This window comes from Rhinopithecus roxellana, chromosome 7 (genome assembly GCF_007565055.1).
Source record: "Rhinopithecus roxellana isolate Shanxi Qingling chromosome 7, ASM756505v1, whole genome shotgun sequence".
Taxonomy (NCBI): domain Eukaryota; kingdom Metazoa; phylum Chordata; class Mammalia; order Primates; family Cercopithecidae; genus Rhinopithecus; species Rhinopithecus roxellana.
The window spans coordinates 85,533,492-85,553,383 of NC_044555.1; the positions used below are offsets into that span (position 1 = coordinate 85,533,492).

At 40.8% G+C, this 19,892-nt stretch overlaps 1 protein-coding gene across 5 annotated transcripts in view; it reads right to left on the reverse strand.

Moving 5' to 3' along the window:
• SH3KBP1 (SH3 domain containing kinase binding protein 1) overlaps window positions 1-19,892 on the reverse strand; it is a 370,029-nt gene that overhangs the window by 180,250 nt on the left and 169,887 nt on the right. For all 5 annotated transcript variants that reach the window (XM_010389057.2, XM_010389053.2, XM_010389055.2 and 2 more), the window contains one exon: window positions 5,286-5,389. In XM_010389057.2, the coding sequence (XP_010387359.1) occupies window positions 5,286-5,389 (104 nt within the window). The remainder of the gene's footprint in view (window positions 1-5,285; window positions 5,390-19,892) is intronic.

Below are 19,892 nucleotides of genomic sequence, written 5' to 3' on the forward strand. Positions count from 1 at the left end.
CTTTTATATGATTGTGGCCTGTTTTGTATGCTGATGATTCAAATCTAATCAACTTTCTCTTCTAAACACGGCTTCCTTCTCCTTAATATGAATGTTTTACCATCTCTGCACATTAGGAAATCAGAGGTGTTCATGTAAAAGTTATTTGGAGAAGTAATTGTAGAACAGCCCAAGCTCTTTGGATTATCAAATTCCAATAGACAGATATTCTATATTAATTTTTTTTTTTTTTTTTTTTTTGCAGAGATACAAACCCTTCTAAAGCAAGGCGATATCTTAACAGGTAAGAACTTCGGTATGCTTCGATCACCTATTAACTGATCAGCCTTTGAATAAACTTGACTTCTCATGCGCAAAAAATGACATGAGGATGGACTGCCTATCCACACCCACAAAAGTTGTCTGACTGATCTAAAGTTCTGATGAAGTTCAAGGGCCTATTTAACTCTAGCTAAGTGTATCAAATCTTCTATGGGCACAAGAAGGAAGATGCAGAAATACTTCGAAAGTGGAAGTTATCATCTTTGCAAGCCACAAAACCAGGTTAGGCTTTAAGCCAGCCTGACTGGGGGCCACTGGGAAAAGTAACCATAAAGAACACATAAAAGCAAGAATCTTTGAACATCCCTTGGGCCATGACTGAGAGACTGGCTAAGACCAAGCTAATCCAACACAAGAGGAAAAGTGGCTCCTTTCCCAGGCTCTAGATAAAATAGAAAAACAAAGTGGCTTCGGCCAGGTGCGGTGGCTCACGCCTGTAATCCCAGCACTTTGGGAGGCCGAGGCGGGTGGATCACGAGGTCAGGAGATCAAGACCATCCTGGCTAACACGGTGAAACCCCGTCTCTATTAAAAAAGATACAAAAAAATCAGCCAGGCGTGGCAGCAGGCACCTGTAGTCCCAGCTACTCAGGAGGCTGAGACGGGAGAATGGCGTGAACCCGGGAAGCGGAGCTTGCAGTGAGCCGAGATCACGCCACAGAACTCCAGCCTGGGTGACAGAGCAAGACTCCATCTCCAAAAAAAAAAAAAAAAAAGAAGAAAAAAAGAAAAAAAAGAAAAAGAAAAAGAAAAACAAAGTAGCTTATGCACTTTTCAAAAACAACAACAACAACAACAAAATAAATAAAAAAAAAAAAAAAAAAGCACATCATAGGCCAAAAAGCCCACATAAAAATTCCAGGGGCCTTCAAAGGCTATTTCTCCTGTAAATCTCATTCACATGCCATCTCTGTTCTTCCTGTAACTAGAATTTTGCCTGTATTTATTTGTCTTCTCCATTCAGGATAAAAATGACTCAGTGTGTATTCACAATGATTTCTTTAAAAATATCAATCCAGGAATTCACAGCCTGCTACTTTCCTTTTGAATTGGCAGTCTGGTTCCTTTGGGTTCACAACGATGATTTCTTTTCATAGCACAACCATCACTCTCCAGCCAGGAGCTAGAAGCATGGCAGGTGCTTTCTTGGCAGGCACCTTGCTTTGCCAACTCCACTATGCCCACACTGCCCTGAGCACTCCCTTCCTTCCCTAAACCATGCTTTGGAGGCTGGCTCAGGCTGAGCAGTCAGGGCTGGTAAACTGGCTCCTGCCAGATGAGTAAGCTGTTCACCCGACCAAGGGTCAAAGTTGTTTCTACCTAAACCTGCTTAAGTCTCTTGCTCATTATTGGTAGCACACATTTGGTTAAATTGCACAAAAATATACAGGTGTGAAGAGAAAGAATTGGTGGTAAGGAAGGATAAAGGTAATGATCTGAAGGTTTAAAAAAAAACCGTTGCCAAATTTGGTGTGAAGGAGACAACTAAAGAAGGTAAGGGGTGAGGGGTGGGGGGGGTGCGGCTCTAGAACTTGAGAAGGAACCCAATGGGAATCATAGAGGATGCACCATGGATGCAGAGATAGATGGAACTCACACCAGCAAACCAATATTTAGGGAAGTGGCCTTGGCCCTATGTCATAAGATTGTATTGATAAATGATGAACAAATATTCATTTTGATATTTTAAGCTAAAATTAGATATTAAGGCAGATGTTTTAGGACTTTAGGATTCCCTACTTGATTCAACTCTTTCAAAAAAACTAGTCTGTAAATTCAAAATCCTCCTAAGGCTTATCTGTCAGGGCAAAAAGAGAAAAAAAATGTGTGTGTGTGTGTGTGCGTACAGCAAAATTAGAGAAATCCATCTATTAATCAATAAAAATATTATACATATACAATACATGTTATATTTTATTAATAGATTAATCCTACAGTATTGCAAAACTATTATGTTCTTGCCTTGATCTGTCTCTGTGATTTAGGGGTTTTTCTTTATTGCCTTTTTCTGTTTATTTTTAATCATCAGTGGAATTAGAAAAGAGCTATCATTAGCATTTATATAACATTCACTACAAGAGAAAAGGACAGATTTTATATTATACAGTGACAAGGGCCCAGTCTCTGCAATATAACAAGTAAACTGGAACAATGGGGAATTTTTCATGATATTTTAAAACTTTGGATTAAAAGGCCAACAAAACACGTTTTGTTTTATGTAAATATCATAGACTATATGGTTATTTTTTCCTTTTTCCTACTTGAAGCAAGTCCAGAATGACGAGCAGGATTTAGCTGTCAGTGAATAATAGAAAGGAGGCTGGTATTGTAGATGGTGGCAAAGCCCTATAAGCCTCTAGGCAAATCCAGTAACAGCTCTGCCAGCGCTCCTCTCTCTCCTTTATACAATCAACATTCAGTTTCTCTGCAGCTAATAGGCAGGCAAAAGTGGGCAATATTTCTGAGAAATGTATTAATCATTTTCCTTGTCTTGACTTGTGGTTTTTCTTAATGCATTATTACAACATTAAAAGAAAAGTCATCTTCTATGACAGAAGCATTTTCAATTCTTGTTCCCAATTCAGTCTTTGATCACAAGCATATAGATATATTTTACATGGTTTTATCCTCGTGTATGCAGTTTTGTGTTCTGATTTGTTCAATTTGCAAAAAAACTATTTTTGTATTTCCATTGATTCACTTACTTATTTAGCAAGCATTTATTAAAATGCATATTAGGTTTCAGGCACTATTCCAGGTACCACAAATATAAAAATAGATAAAAATCAGGTCCCTGCCATTGAAAAGCTCTCAGCTTAGTAGACTATAACAGATAATTACAATGCAAAGTATCACAACAAATACATATTTAAAAACCTGTGTTTACCATCTTAATGGCTTCACAATGTTATACCTGGAAAATACACCTTAATTTTCCTTCTTGATTATTTTTCATTATCACAAATACTGCTGTAATTAACACGTTTCACATGTTTCTTCCTTCATCAATCAGTTTCTGTGGATAAATTCTCAGGAATGAGATCACTGAGTCAAAAAGTGTTATCCAGATATTTATAGCTCTTGACATACCTTGCCAAATAGCTTCATATAAGGATAACACAGACATACAAATTCACCAGTTCTTCTATGCCTTGCCAACAGCCTTACCACTAAATATTTTCTTAGGATTTTCATAAGTAAAAACCCATTATTGTCTTAATTTGTATTTATTTAATTAACAGCCGAGCAGAACATTTTCTTGTGGTTAAGATATTTTTCTCCATCTGGGTTCTGTGTTTATGGCGAATTTATCTATCATTTATCATTGTTATAATAGCTTCCTAATATTTTCACATACTACAGATATAATAACTTTTGTCATAATTTATTGCAAATGTTTTCCTATTTATTGTTGTCTTTCTTTAGCTGGACTAGCTTCAAATCATACCAAAATCTTAACCATTTTTCTTATTAGTCACATCTGTTTATTTTTTCTTCTGGCATTTCTTTCCATGGTTACAGCCTTAAGACATTTGTCATTCTACCACTGAAATAAATGTTCTCTGTTGTCCATTCATTTTTTTCACTCATTTAACTTTCAGTAAATGTCTCCTATGTGCCCTGCTTGCCACCAGGGGTAAAAATGGATGAATGACATGTTAATTATCCAAAATTTGGAAGTAGGTAAAATGGGTTCCTGCGTGCCCTCCCAGTGCCACACTCGGGACCCCATTAATTGCTTCTGGAGGGACATGTATCTCTGCTTGGCACACTATTTACTATTTATGAGGCTAGTTTACAACTCTGTTACTGTGGATGTTAACTGGTGAAAACTGAGAGCACTGCAAATGATTCCTGCCAGGTAGTAACAAAAATAAATTTTGACGAGCAGAAATGCAAAGGATTTGTCCCCTAGAAAAGATAACCTCAAAGGTTACAGTTTTATTGCACTATAGGGCACTATGTAGTTTTGCATGTAACTTAGCAATCTTAAATATTTTTTTTCAGTCATTATCTTTGTTCTTTCACAATTCTCTTCAGGCCAGCCTTACCATCTTACAGATCCCTTCATTAATGAGTTAAATAAAACTCTGACACAGGCTCACATTAGGTTATGTATGAGTTAGGAAATCTGGCTTCTAGCATCACCCCTGCCACTTCCACCCACATGACAGTTCCCTTAAGGTCCTCCTCAACTTCTAGCTTCCTTTTCTATGAATTGTGGGTTTCTGTAAGGTCAGAGGGCATCAGCAAACAACAAGCAATTAGAAAACTGTGTTTCTACATATAGATACAACTGTTGAATCAGAATGAATGATAAGGTTCTAAGCCTAAAACCCAGGATCCCTTGGGCCTAAGGGAATCTGGAGGGACATTTCACTAGCAGGAACAAGAGAATGTGGTACAGCAGGAAGAGTGAGGGTCTCCAGTCACAGGGACCAGGCTTGGTCGTCAACCCTGCCTCTTCTAGGGTCTCTTGATCCTCCTTCCTCATCCCGCACAATAAACTATGTCACAGGCTTAAGAACCTTGTCACATCTGCTACATACTACGTCTTCTAAGAAATGTCACTCCTTTTTGTTTTGCCCTCTAAATCCACAATGTTCCCCACAATGAATACTAAATTCATGCTCTAAAGATGGATCTGGGTTACTCTGGATACCCAGAGTCTATGATCAATTCAAGTAGAAGAGAAACTTGGTGGCACCAGGTTGGAAATTCAGAGGTATTTAGTAAGCTGTGTCAGAGACAATGCTTTCCAATGGCCCCAGGTTTGAACTCAGCTGGCCTGGGGGCATTCCTCTGGGGAAAGCCATTTTCTCAGACAGGAGACTCAACTAGAGGATCCCTAATTTCAAGACCAAACAGCCTGTGAGTCTGCAGCAAGGCGTTTTCATGGGTGGGTAAGCAGTGACTATGACAGCCCATTCGAGGCCACTGCACTGCCCGGCCGGGTTGCTTACCTCTCCTACCACCTCTATGATGTCACCAACTTTCAGTTCAAGTTCGTCGTCATTCTGGGGCAGGTAGCTGAAAGCCACCTGGCACCGGCGCCTCCGTCGCTCGCCTGGATGGGAAAAGCAAAATATTTAGAGACAGCTCTTCTCCCCAAATTAGATTTTTAAAGAGAGGCTTCCTAGGCATGCAGGCAAATTAAGCTGACTTGTCTCAAATATGCTCTCTGGGACATGGCTAGAGGCATGGCAGCCCTGGTCTCTTAGAGAGAGGCAGTAGAAAGCAGAGCAATGCTTCTTGGTCTTTTAAAAGCTGCTGGGTCAGAAAGGCATGGATATGAGAAACCGATCCATTGGTGCAGAAGGCAAATACCCCACCCCTGAAGCACTGGAGCACAGTGTTGCCTTAAACGGTTTTCCATGGGTGGGGCTTTATATTTGCTGCTGTTGATTTTTAATGGAAGCTGATGTGATGTGGTAGAGAAAAAAGAATGGTCTGCTTCTAATGCTAGCAAGGCAGAGGGGATTTTTCTAAATGTGCAAAGGAAAGATAAAGTATCCTGGCCTTTTTCTTACTAATCATCACCCTTTCAACATACGGGAACTCAAGCCTGATAAGTGAAGGCTGATTAGATTTCAGCCTGCTCTTGGTACCATTTCAAATGCCCCACAGGATTCAACAAATCCACTTCTGTACTATTCCCTCTGTCCCAGGGGATCCATTAACAGGATCCCTGGCTGCTTACACAGAACCAAGCCAGACAAATCAAGATAAGAGTCAGGGCCACACTTCACTCGACCAGAGGACACTCAAGGTTACAACATCTCACTCACCCAGCGTGGCCCATCTGGGAGACCCTGGCTTAGAGCTGGTTCAAGTACAGACACAACTGTCCACAGCACATCCACACCACAGATGTGCACTATGTGGAGAAAGAACATGTATAGGGGTGAGGGTGAGACAGACAGACAGACAGACAGACAGCAGTGGAAGCCCAAGCCAGGGAGGCGGATGGGAGATAGGAAGTGAGACCGACATTGCTCAGAAGTTTGTCGTTCGTGGCTGACCGCCTCACACCATTCCTTCATGCCACTGCATGGCCTAGAAAACCAAAGGGATCAATGACTTCAAAGAAACACATTTAGAAATGCTTAAATTATTTTTGGGCACTGCCTACAGGGATTCTTTTCCTTTTCTAATCTTTTCTCTGAGAAAGGAAGTCCATGCAGAGGTGATCACAGGGCACATTAAGGCCCCGATGCAGGATGACATCATAAAAAGGGGAAGGTCTCTGTGCTACATCGGATGTGTGCCCTGATCAACATGTTTCAAAAGCCGGCAGCCTAGTTCCCTCTGTTCCATTTTTCTCGCCTGTACCTCACTAAGCAAGAACAGAGTTGAATAGAGGGAAGAGGGCAGAAGTTCAGAATCGATATGTTGTCTAATCACATCTTTGGTGACTCCACAAACATTCTCCACCCTTTTGTGCAAAATTACAAGCCTCTGGGTCTTAAGAACAAACACAGCGCTTCCAGGCCAATTCCTAGGTGCTGATGGCACTGTCAATAGGCTAAGTAGTGCAACCCCAAGGAGGGCTTGGCTCTCCCTAGGACAGAGGGCCCAATCCAACTTGCTTTTCCAAGGAGGAAGGTCAGGAGGAATGGGTATTCCGATGCAAAGAACACCACCACTATTCCATGGCTTCCCACACAATGGAAGGCAAATCAAGTACTCTGTACCAAAAAAAGATATGGATTTCTCACTCTAGCAAAGAAAGTCTAGATTACAAAGCAATCTTGGTACCCCATTCCTGACCCCTGCAACTCCCCTGGCCCTGTAGACACTTCTTAAGATGAAGTTCTACTACCAATCTTTAAAGGGCTTTCATTTGCTAGATGTTATGTTAAAAGCAAACTCTGCAGACACAAATCTGAACATGAAACAAGTGAAAAGACAAACGTCTGAAAACCAACACTCACAACCACAGAAGTCAAAGTCCTAACCAAAGTGACTTAAAACAACACCATCTGAAGATCTAGTGTTAGCTGAAGCCATAAAACTTACAGTTGTATGTAAGTTCATATCTTCAAAAAAACCCTCTGTAAAAAGTAGCATCTGATCCAACACTGCACAAATGGCAAAGGAGAGTGATCTACTCTTAGAGAAAAGACTAACCCAATGGATGTAGGACCTGAAACAGAATAATCAGGCTGCTCTTAAACTAAATCTCTGCATCGGACTTCCATAAAGGCCTGCCTGGTGTCAGAAGAATGATGCCTTCGCTACTTTCTCTCTGCCAGGCTAGTCTATCCTTCTTAAAAGCCTCATGACTGTCACTCTTTTGGTGGCATAAAGTCCTATAAAGCTCACTGCCAACATTCCAAGAAGAGCAAGCCCTACAGAGGGCACAGGGAGGGACCCAGAGATGGCTGGTGGTAAAGATCACCTGACCTGACGCCAAGCACAGTCATTCGCCCTCGCATTGGGATAGCTCACAATCACTTCCGATATCCATCATCCTCTCCTCCTGCCAACCACATGAGTTAAAAAATAAAAGCCAGAATGGGCAATCATTTTGCAAATGAGGAATCCAGGACTCAATGACTTACCCCAGGTCACCAAGCTAGTAAGTGGCAGCATTTCCTTAGCCTAAGTTCATAGTTCTCTCTCTAGTGCTGGATAAACTAATTCAATTCACATTTTGTGCCAAATTCTCTGCAATCTATACTCAACTGCTTCCTACAACACTGTACCATGTCACTTAGGTCTCTGCCATGGATCTCTCATTACAGAGAGCCCCAAACTCCTGGAATGCTGCTTTTCGAGGCCTCAACTATAGTTTGTCACGGATTTGAATTTGTCAGTACCACCTGACCTACACAACCCAGTTCAAGGGGGATGCTTGAAGTTGGGAGAAATTGTATTTCTGTTGTATTCATCCATCTTAAACTTAAGGAAGTCTGAGAAAGTCATTTGTCATTTTTCCCTCTTCCTGGAATTTCACTGATGTTTACTAGTGAGTCTTGACCTTCCTTAAAGAGGTAAGGAGAGGACAATGCCACCTCATTTCAATAGCTCACATAAACTAAAGGAAAAAAACTTACGACTTGCCTATGCCTGAGGTTTGGAATCCCTTAGTTTGAGCCACCACCTTCATGTCCAAATGAACTAAGCGTGGAATTTTTACAGTAGTCCCCCCTTATCAACAGTTCCACGTTCTGTTTAGTTACCTGTGGTCACCTGAGGTCCAAAAATATTAAGTGGAATATTCCAGAAATAAACAATTCATAACTTTTCAATTGCATGTCATTCTGAGTAGTGTGATGAAACCTCATGCCATCCTGCTGCATCCTGTCTGTGATGTGAATCATCCATTTGTCCAGTGTCTCCACGCTGTAGATGTTCCCTGCCCCTGAGTCACTGATACTGTTTGCTCCTTATATCCAACCACAGACAGCATTGTGACTCCACGATCCAGGATCACTCAAAGCAGATGATCCTCATTCTGACAGATCATCAGAAGGTCAATAGTAGCCGAACACTACGTCACAATACCTACATCATTCACCTCGCTTCATTACATCATGTAGGCATTTTATCATCTCACACCATCATAAGAAGGCTAACTAAGTACAGTACAATAAGATATTTTGAGAGAAAGAGAACACATTCCCATAACTTTTATTATAGTATATTGTTAGTGTTGTATATTATTATTAGTTTTTTTATTGGTGTTAATCTCTTCCTGCGCTTAATTTATAAATTAATCTTTCTCATAGATATGTATGTATAGGTAAATACAAAGTATATATAGGGCTTGGCACTATCCACGGTTTCAGGCATCCACTAGGGGTCTTGAAATGTAGCCCCCACGGATAAGGGGGGAACAACTGCATTAAGTGAAATAAGGGTTAGTTGATCACAAGCACTGTGATATCACAATAGCCGATCTAATGATAACTGAGACAGCACACCCTCAACTCTCTCACTACACCCCATGGTCACCTTTCATTTGTGACCACTTACTGTTTAATAAAATAGTAACATTTATTGAGCACCTACTATGTGCCATAGACTGCTAAGCACTTTACATATGCTACCCCATTTAATCCTCACACTGAACCTCCGGGGTAGATTACTAACCCCCTTTTTACAGACAAGAAGACCGTGGAGGCACATAGAGATCACGTATTTTTTTTTTTTTTTTTTTTTGGGTGGTAAAACATGGCTACTTTATTCCTTTTTAACTGAAGGTTGGCATTCTTTTCCATGATGAAAGTAGACAACATAGCACAGGGGTAGCAGCAGGAGCTGTGACTTTATCACCAATAGAAATCCCGGCTACTTTTTTCTTTTTTTTTTTAATTATTATTATACTTTAAGTTCGAGATCACGTATTTTACCAGAGGATTTCAAACCAGGCAATGCAGCTCCAGAAGCACTATCTCCCTCCCACATCTGACTGTTCTTAAGCATTCTCAGTACTGGGTGTTGAGATCACAGAAGGAACTAGCTACACTAACATGGCATTTGTTTGAAAGGTGGAACCAGGAAGTGAAAAACCACAAATCAGGAGCTTTTGCTTATAGCTGCTGGGCACTTGGTCCCTACAGGCCTCAGATTTAATAAAATAAAGCTGGTTAGATGGGGAGGTAATGCAACTGCCTTCTCAGAAAAGGAAATAGCAGAAACTGACTACGGTGTCATGACCCAGTCCCCAAAACAGCACATACATCTATATTTTACAGGCTACATCCTAGGATCTTACAGCATGTGAAATTTACTAGGCCAATTCATTCAGTGTCCATGAAAATATACTAATAACAAATAATGTATTGGATGAAAAAAGTCTTTGGGTCAACTGAAAACTTCAACACTTATAGAGCTTCCCGCCCTCCACCCCCACCCCCACCCCCACCCCCACCCCCACCCCCCCACCTCTTTTTTTAACATCCCCAATTCCCCATGATGGAACAAGAGTAAAGCTACAAGGGTTTAAATCATCTAATATTTTCAAATAATCCATCAAATTAATCAACTAGATCCTTACCACATACCTGGGGAATGTAGCAGTATTCTGAAATCATATTGAAAGGGAGAAACCACTGATAAAAAGCAAAAGAGGAAAATCAAAAGAAACCCCTAATTCCCAGTTTCCAGGGTTACTTCTGGCATTTTCTACAGGTATGGCCTGGGGACCACCTGCACCAGACTGTTAAAATGCAGGGCAGAACTACTGAACTCATTCTTTGGGGTTGGAACCAGGGACCTGCATGTAAAGCTATCTCTTGAATAACACTCATGAAAATCTAAATCTCAGCAACAAATCAGTACCACAAATAACAGACGATTAAAAAAAAAAAAAAAAAAAAAAACACCTTGTGGGAACAGGTGGTCTCCCCTTGTCCCCTTGAAAGACTGTAATCTATGTCTCTTATTCTTTGCTGCATATTGAAATCGCCTAGGGAGTTTTCACTAAACTACTGATGCCTTCCTAAATAGCAGCCCCAGAGGAACTAGGTCTCCATAGAAAAATGGCTTCTTCTAAGCCTAGAGCAAAGAAAATACAAAGTGAGACTAAAATATCTGGTTGTGCTAAAATTCATGAAGTACTCAAACATCTAAGGGATAATTTCAAAAGGACACAGAAGTCAGCTAGACAGGGCTTCCACTGGCCAAAGTTGGGACAATACAGTAGGTACTGAGGGAATTTGTTATAATTTATTCACTATAAAAATTCATGAGTCCATATTGATATGTTCAACGGGTAGCTAGATAGCTAGCTAAAGAAGATCAGATAGATAGTTACGGGGTGAGAAGTGAAAGCTCCTTTTTTCTCTTTTTTAAACAAAAGAACGTTGACAAATATAGAAATGATAGAAATAGACAAAGTCATTTTATAACCATCATAGTAGTAATTGATTCTGGGAAGAATCAATGGTTGCTAAAACCACTGGGCGAAAGCTTGTTGGGGATTAAGATATTTACAAAATCTCAAAGTATCTCCCCACAGATTATTATCTCCCCACAGTTACAAAAGGAAAAGGGTCCCCTTAGAATGAAGAGAGCTGGCAGATATAGCCTTACCCAAGTGATCCAAGTTAACATTGCTAATCACAGGACAAATTGACATTATGTGCCTCCTGATAGGCTGCACTGAGAAGGACCTATAGAACATCATCACCTATAGAATACTTCTATAACATCACCTATAGAATACTTCTGCCACAACATTTACCTAAATCCAACCACGAGGAAACAAGCATGCAAATTTAAAATGAGGAGCAGTTTACAAAAACTGATCTGGCCAGGTGTGGTCGCTCATGCCTGTAATCCCAGCACTTTGGGAGGCTGAGGCGGGAGGATCACCTGAGGCCAGGAGTTTGAGACCAGCTGGCCAACATAGTGAAACCCCATCTCTACTAAAAATACAAAAATTAGCCGGGCATGGTGGCCCACTCCTGTAGTCTCAGCTACTCAGGAGGCTGAGGCAGGAGAATCGCTTGAACCTGGGAGACTGCAGTGAGCCATGATCTTGGCTCACTGCAGCCTCGATCTCCCAAGCTCAAGCGATCCTCCCACCTCCGCCTCCTGGGTAGCTGGGACTACCGATGCAAGCTACCACAATGGCTAATTTTTGTATTTTTTGTAAAGATGGGGTCTTGCTATGTTGCCTAGGCTGGTCTCAAACTCCTGGGCTCAAATGATCCTCCTGCCTCAGCCTCCCAAAGTACTGGGATTATAAGAGTGAGCCATCACACCTAGCCAAAAAAAAAAAAAAAATCTTATTGATACATAATATTTGTACATTTTTATGGGGTACGTGTGATATTTTGTTCCATGTATAGAATGCGTAGTGATCAAGTCAGGGTATTTGAGTGTCCATCACCTTGAGCACTTATCATTTCTATGTATTGGGAACATTTCAAGTCCTCTTTTCTAGCTATTTTGAAATATACAATACGTTGTTGTCAACTATAGTCACCCTACTCTGCTATTGAATACTAGAACTTATTCTTTCAATCTAACTGTATGTTTGTATCCAGTAACCAACCTCTCTAGTCTCTACCTCCATGAGATCAACTTTTTTAGCTCTTCATGGTTACCTCAGCACTATTCACAGTAGCAAAGACATACAATCAACATAAGTGTCCATCAACAGAAAAGTGGATAAGGAAACTGTGGTACATATACCCAATGGAATGCTACCCAGCCATAAAAAGAATGAGATCCTGTCATCTGCAACAACATAGATGGAACTGGAGGTCATTATGTTAAGTGAAATAAGCCAGGCACCAAAAGACAAATATCGCATGTTCTCACTTTGTAAGATCTAAAACTCCAAACAATTGAACCCATGGACACAGAGAATAGAAGGATGGTTATCAGAGGCTGGGAAGCATAGTGGGAGCGGGTCAGGGGTGAGATGGGGATGGTTAATGGGTATAAAAAACATAGTTAGAAAGAATGAATAAGACCTACTATTTGATAGCACAACAGGATGATACAGTCAGTAACAACTTAATCATATATTTTCAAATTACTAAAAGACTATAATTGGGTTGTTAGTAACACAAAGGATAAATGCTTGAGGGGATGGGTACCCCATTCTCCATGATGTGATTATTACACACTGCATGCCCCATCAAAATATCTCATGTATCCCGTAAATATATATACCTATGTACCTACAAAAATTAAAAATAAAAGTTATTTTAAAAAGAAAATAAAATGTGGTATAATAGACTACTACTCAGCAGTAAAAAAGAACGAGATCCTGTCTTTTGCAGCAACATGGATGGAACTGGAGGTCATTATGTTAAGTGAAATAAGTCAGGCACGGAAATATTTTTTTCTTAAGTAAATATCACAAAAGATATTTAAAAGGCTAGAGAATTATTTTAGATTTAAAAAGAGTAAAGACATATGACAACTAAATATAATGTATGATCTTTAATTGAATTATGCATTTTTAAAAGGCTATAAAAACATTGAGAAAACTGGGGAAATTTGAATATGAACTAATTCTAGATAATAGCATGTTAATGTTACATTTCCGGAGTATGTTAATTCTATTGCAGTTACCTAGAAGAATGTCCTCATACTTAGGAGATACATTCTTAAGTATTTAGGGATGAAGTGTCCTGATGCTTGTAATTTATTTTCAAACCATTTAAGGAAAAAAATCAGGCCAGGCTCAGTGAATCACACCTGTAATCCCAGCACTTTGGGAGGCCAAGGCAGGAAGATCAGTTGAGCCCAGGAGTTCAAGACCAGCTTGGGCAACATGGCAAAACCTCGTCTCTATAAAAAAATGAAAAATTAGCTTGGCATGGTGGCATGTGCTTGGGGTCCCAGCTACTCCAGAGGCCGAGGTGGGAGAATTGTCTGGGCCTGGGGAGGTCAAGGCTGCAGTGAGCTGTGATCACACAACTGTAGCCTGGGAGACAGAGTGAGACCTTGTCTTAAAAAAAAAATAAAATAAAATAAAACACTAAAAATCTAAATGATTAAAAGAAGAAATCAAAAAGAGTATGTGTGGAGACTGGATAAAGGATAGAGATAGAAAGCAAATGTGACAAAATGCTAATAATTGGTAAATCTAGGTGGGTGTTCATTATACTATTGTTTCAAGTTTTCTGTACATTAAAATTTTTTCTGCTTAAAAATTCTAAGGGGAAAAGGGAACCAGTGTCTGGGCCCCACCTCTAGAGACTCAAATGTCATTATTGGTCTGGGGTGCAGCCTGGGCATTTGGATTTTAAAAGACCCCCATGTGCTTCTAATGTGCAGCCAAGGTCCAGAGACATCTAGACAGATCTGTTGCCCAAAGAAGAGAATCAGGCCAAAAACAAATGGGACTTTTCCAGGATCAGGTTATTTCAGGTCCTACATTCAGTGTCTTTTCCCACAAGGGAGAGAACCCAGACTTCTAAATATCTGACAATAGTATTTAGCACAGGTGAATGCTGCTGTGCCGTGATGTTTATTTCACAGACCTTTGGAACAGTTGCACTAAGTAGTTTCTAGCTCTGGAAATGTGTTCCTGGGTTGGGGCAGGGGAGTGGAGAAGATGGAGGTCTCTGCTATGATTCACTAACAAACGCTGCTGGGTGCCAGGGGCTCAGGGGGTGGCGGGGGTCAGCAACTCCCCAGTTACTGAGCGGCATGCCAGCTTCTTTAAAAGGCTGTTCTTGAGTTGGAAACTTCGATTTATGCAAGAAGCCATGTTTCCTATCTCAGGATGGAGAAAACAATACAAACTTAACTAAATGTATAGATTCACACATTTTTACTTGGGGTGTCCAGTAGATTCTGAGTACAAGAGAAGAGAAGGTAGATTTACTGATCTTGCAGAACCCCTGCATCATACTCTTTACTGGAAACATTTCCACTCGTCATCCTGTTTCAACATAATGCAACTCACAGGAAGAGGAGGACACTTCAGAAGCCAATGGCACTCCAAATAAAAGGACCTTGTGGGTGTTTCTTTACAAACCCCTCTTGGCTGTACCTGGACTGTTGCAGTGGAAATGTATAATATTTAACTAACCAGCATTGTGTGGTCCCTGGAGATGAACCTGCTTGATTTTCATAGGGACGTGTATAATCAACATCTCTGCACAGCAGAACACAGGAAATCCATTTGCCTGCTACTTCAAAGGCAGAGGGCATCTGAAAAGTGGGTATAGCTATGCCAGTGCTCATTCTCTCCCAAGTCTTGGCAGGATATAAGAGAAAATGTAGAACTAGTAGAGATCCATTTATTAGAGCCTTTGAGCCACGGAGGGTAGGAAGGGAGGCAGATAACACCAAAAGTCACAGAAGAAAAATCACCTTAATCTTGGAAATGAAAGAAATGAACACTGAGTGACTGCTACATGCCAGGAACCACGCTTGGCACGTAACAGGCCTTCCCTCATGTCCTCAGGTCAACTCTAGGAGGTTCAGCATGCTGGACCCATCTTTATGATGAGCACAGCAAGCCTGGATAACTTGTCCAGGGTACACGGGTTAAATAAGTTGTGGTCTTCAGCTCTCTTCTTCCACCAACCCAAGATGATACCAGGAAAGCAGATTAGGAGTGAACTTCTAGTGGACTCTGGATGCCAAGCGAAGGATGAGGACTTTATTTTGTGGGCAATGAGAAACCAGAGGAGGTTTCTGGATGGAGAAGCATAGAACAAGATGTGATGAGGACAGTGATCCAGGGAGAAGGGCTTGGTGTCAGAAACATGCAGAATGGCAATGGGGAGGGGTCCCAGAAGCAGGAGATGGCCCAGCAGAAGAATGAAAGACACAGCTGGAAAAACACAGTGGAAAGAATTACACACCTAGAGAAGGAGAGGCTAACAAGCAGACATGGACACATACTCTGAACAATTGTCAGTTGACATGTCTGTTGCCTCCTTTGAGGGCCAATGACCTTTTCTTGTCCTTGATACCTGCACTTAGCTCAGTTTCTATTTGAGTAGACACTCAATCCATTCTTGACAAATGAATGAACTAATGAATTCCACATCCTGAAAGGTAGAGGGAGAGTTAAAGCTTCAACATGGTATTAAACAGGGCAGCAAGACCCAGTCTCTACACAAAATTTAAAAATTAGCCAGGCATGGTGGTGCACACCTGCAGTGCCAGTTACTTGGAAGGTTGAGGCAGGAGGATTGCTTGAGCCCAGGAGGTCAAGGCTGCAGTGAGCCATGATTGTGCCACTGCACTCCAGCCTGGACAACACAGACCATGCCTCAAAACAAAATAAAACAAAACAAAAAATGTATATATATAACAAACCAAACAAACAAAAGTCAATGCCATCTGGAATTGTTGATGCTATAGAGATGGAAAGATGGTAGACCCTACAGTCTTGTTGGTGTGTCAAAGTTGGTCAATTAATTGACCAACTCATTCTCCATCAACCTTGTAGTCTGAAGCATCTGTAATACTAAACAATGCTATTCTATTCCTCTAGCTGCTTTCCTCTTACAAACTTATGCCCCCCTGTGAATTAACCTTACTAAACGGTAGAACAGGGCTATATATGAACAAGAAATGATGTATATTTGATTTTATGTTCGGTCCTCTTAAAAGACAGAAAACATTTGTTTTAAGTAGGCAAAGATATATGTATAAGAAGGTTCAGGACGGCATTGTTTCTAATAGCAAATGCATATATGCACAAAGATCTACATGTGAAATGTGGATGTCTACTGGGAGGGGAAGGTATATCCAGGCAGCCATTAAATATAACAAGTAGCTCGATGCGTACCAGTGTGAAAAGGTGTCCATAGTACACTAAAAGACTAAATCACGTAATATGTATACTACGATCCCAATTTTATAAATACACACACACACACACACACACACACACTCATAACTCTAAGCAGCATGTAGTATTTTAGATACTCCTGATAACTCGGAACCTAGCACAGAGTATACATTCAACAAATGTTCATAAATAAATTAATTAATCCATTCAACATTCAACTAATATATGAAGGTCTAATACAATTAAATGAATGAGGGCAACAGAGTAAGAGACTGTCTCAAAAAAAGATACAAATGAATGAGAGAAAGGGGGTATATGTACACGGACACACTTGTGTAAGCACAGAAAATGCTATGGAAGGCTATACCCCAAGGTAGCAGTGGCAGGGGAGGCAGGTTGGGGGAAGGGTAGAAACTCATTTAAATGCTTCTACAATATCAATTTGTTTTCACAAAGAGCGTGTAATACACTGTAATCGCTTTTTAAAAACATCACAGTCACCTATTAAAATAATTACCTTGTATTATGAAACTTATCCTTCCAATCACACTTTAATTACATTAATAGTAAAGTGAGTTGGTGTTTTGAAAGAAATAAATATCAATTCAATCAGCAAGAAAGGTGCTTTTCATGGGGCTGAATGACAAGGGGCCTCGGACCTCCCAATGACAACTGGTTGTGGCTGGTCTGTGAACACAGCAGGAGGTGTGAGCTCAGAAACAGGGCTCCACATCTGTAGCCCACATTAGTCATTATTCTGATCAGATACTGTTACAGAACCCTGAGGAGGCCCACACTATTCCATCAGTGACCAAGCCAAGGTCATCTTCCCTGGCCAGACACCACCAGCCTAAACAGCCCAGACAGCCATCTCTCTCTAGGAGGAGGGGCCCTGTGGTGTCCATCTTCTGAGCTCACCCTCACTCATGGGAACACACACATACACACACACATACATGCTCATTCATTCAGCCATGGGGGCCCCTTCTCTGGGTTCCCCTAATAACCATTGCCTTTCTCTAGCACTGTCCTCCTTCCATTGTATTTTTGTTATCTGTGAGTGCCAATTGCTGTCTGTCTCCATCTTTTCAACCCTGACACCTCTCAGCTCTTTCATGCACATCTGTGTCAACTAATTCAGCTCACTCACCAACACCGACATCTGCCTTATGATGGTTAGGACAATGCCACTGCGCCACTCTAGATCCCTATGTAGACCCAGGTGCCATATATCTAGAAAATTCCTGATTCAGGCCCTCCTCAGCCCTAGGAACTTCAGAGTCTAATGCCTGATTTAAAGAAGCCACTGAAAACCATCTTAAATTTGGTGAATTAACATATGACCCCCCAAATCAAGTTTCTACTTCCAATGTAATAGTCAAAGGGGCCATCCATTGAATAAACTGAGTTTCCGCAAAGAGGAGCTGCAAATGGATGTTTTAACATTAACACTGTCATCTGATATTTCTTTAGAAGACACATCTGTAATTTTGGTGCCATGAGCATAAATAACTCAACATCCTCTACCTCAATCATATCTTATAAAAATGGTATGTGAATCAGCCATCTGAAAGGATGCAGGGGCTCTGATTTCACTGCTCATGGATACGTGGTCTTCACTTAACGCATTAAAGCACATAAAGAGAACCCCGGGGCCAGGTGCAGTGGCTCACACCTGTAATCCTAGCACTTTGGGAGGCTGAGGCAGGAGGATCACTTGAGCCCAGGAGTTCAAGCCCAGCTTGGGCAACACAGTGAGACTCCGCCTCTAAATAATAGTAATAATAATAACAACAACAACAATAAACAGAACCCTGAGCTAACAATACAGAAGAGACAAAGGGCCCAACTCACCCAGCATTGCAACCCCTGCGCGGCTCTCTGCCTCGGTTCTCTCACATACAAAATTGGGATGATGGAGACAGACCTACTTTCCAAGGGGCTTACTTCAACCTGACTCTCTCCCTTTTTTCCATTTGGCTTTACATTCGGGAATCTGTTAAAAGGCAGCTTTGTTAATTTTCTTTTCACCAGCCTTCTCTTCCCATCAGAGTGAGATAAAGGAAACACGTCAAAACACAAAATCAGTGACGTCTCTAAACATCCCTCTGCTTTTCATCTTTCTTCAGGCTGGTCCCAGGCATTGGTTTTGTCCTTTCAGCACAAACCTCAATCCAAATAACCCAACCTCAGCAGGCCATACCAGGGACACTTCCCTAATGTGTCCCTGGCTTGACTTTCCCCAACCCTGGCAGCTAGCTCTCCAGAGGGGAGGGAGTCTGGATTTTCAGAGGAGAAAATCCAATACATAAAGCACACTGCTTTTCCCTGCAAGGCTAATTTTGGCAAAATGCCCAAAAGAACTCAACATATTTATAGGGTTTTGTTTGATCTACTTTTAAATGCTCCATGCAGAGTCATTCAAGTGAAATGAGAATACAGAATTTCAAAGGAAAAACTGAAGGAAGATTCTAAATATAAGTTATTTATTGAGCATAAACAAGATTTCTCCTTTCTATCCAACACACTCCCTCTAACATATCTATTTTTAAAGGCATTCTCAAACTTTGCTGCTGACAAATGAATATATCAGACACCTAACTTTTACAGTTAAAGGTGGAGTGGGCAGGGAGGGGGAAAAGATGAGGGAATGAGGGGCAGGAGAGAAGAAAAAAAGACACAAACGTTTGAAGAACTGTAACAAAGGTCTAGAAAATCCTAAAGACCCTCATCTGGGATACTTCTGTTTTGCCCAATCTTAGAGAATTACTGCGAGGTGGGGGGGCGGGGGGGGACACGGGGCGGTGGGAGATACACACCATAAACAAATCTAGGGTTTCTCAGTTTTTAGAATCAGTACCAAAAATGACCACTGTACTAGGAGATTTAGAAAGTGTCAAAGAATTCCACATATACCCTCTCTTTTGGGGGTAGGGAGAAATCTTCATTGCAGGTAGTCATAATATTTTTAAATTTTGACTCATTTTTAACAGTTTCCCTTCTCATTCCCATCAAAATAAAGAGGGAGGAAGCCTAGGTATTTATGAATTTTCTTGATGCAAATGGGAGTTTATATCCCTGTAATTCATTCTTCATAATCTAAAAGGCTAAACCCCTTAAGCAGAAGTCCTTAACTGGGGTGTGTAGATAGAATTCAAGGGGCCTAAATTTAGATGGAAAGAAAAATACATCTTTTACTATCTTCTGAAATTTGGCCTTTATTCCCACCGTGAATCTAAGCAACAAACCACACTGGTACTAGCAGCATCTATGAAATTTATTTATATCCCACTACATGAATAGATATTTTCATTTCACAGTTGTAGTTATCTTGAACTATCAT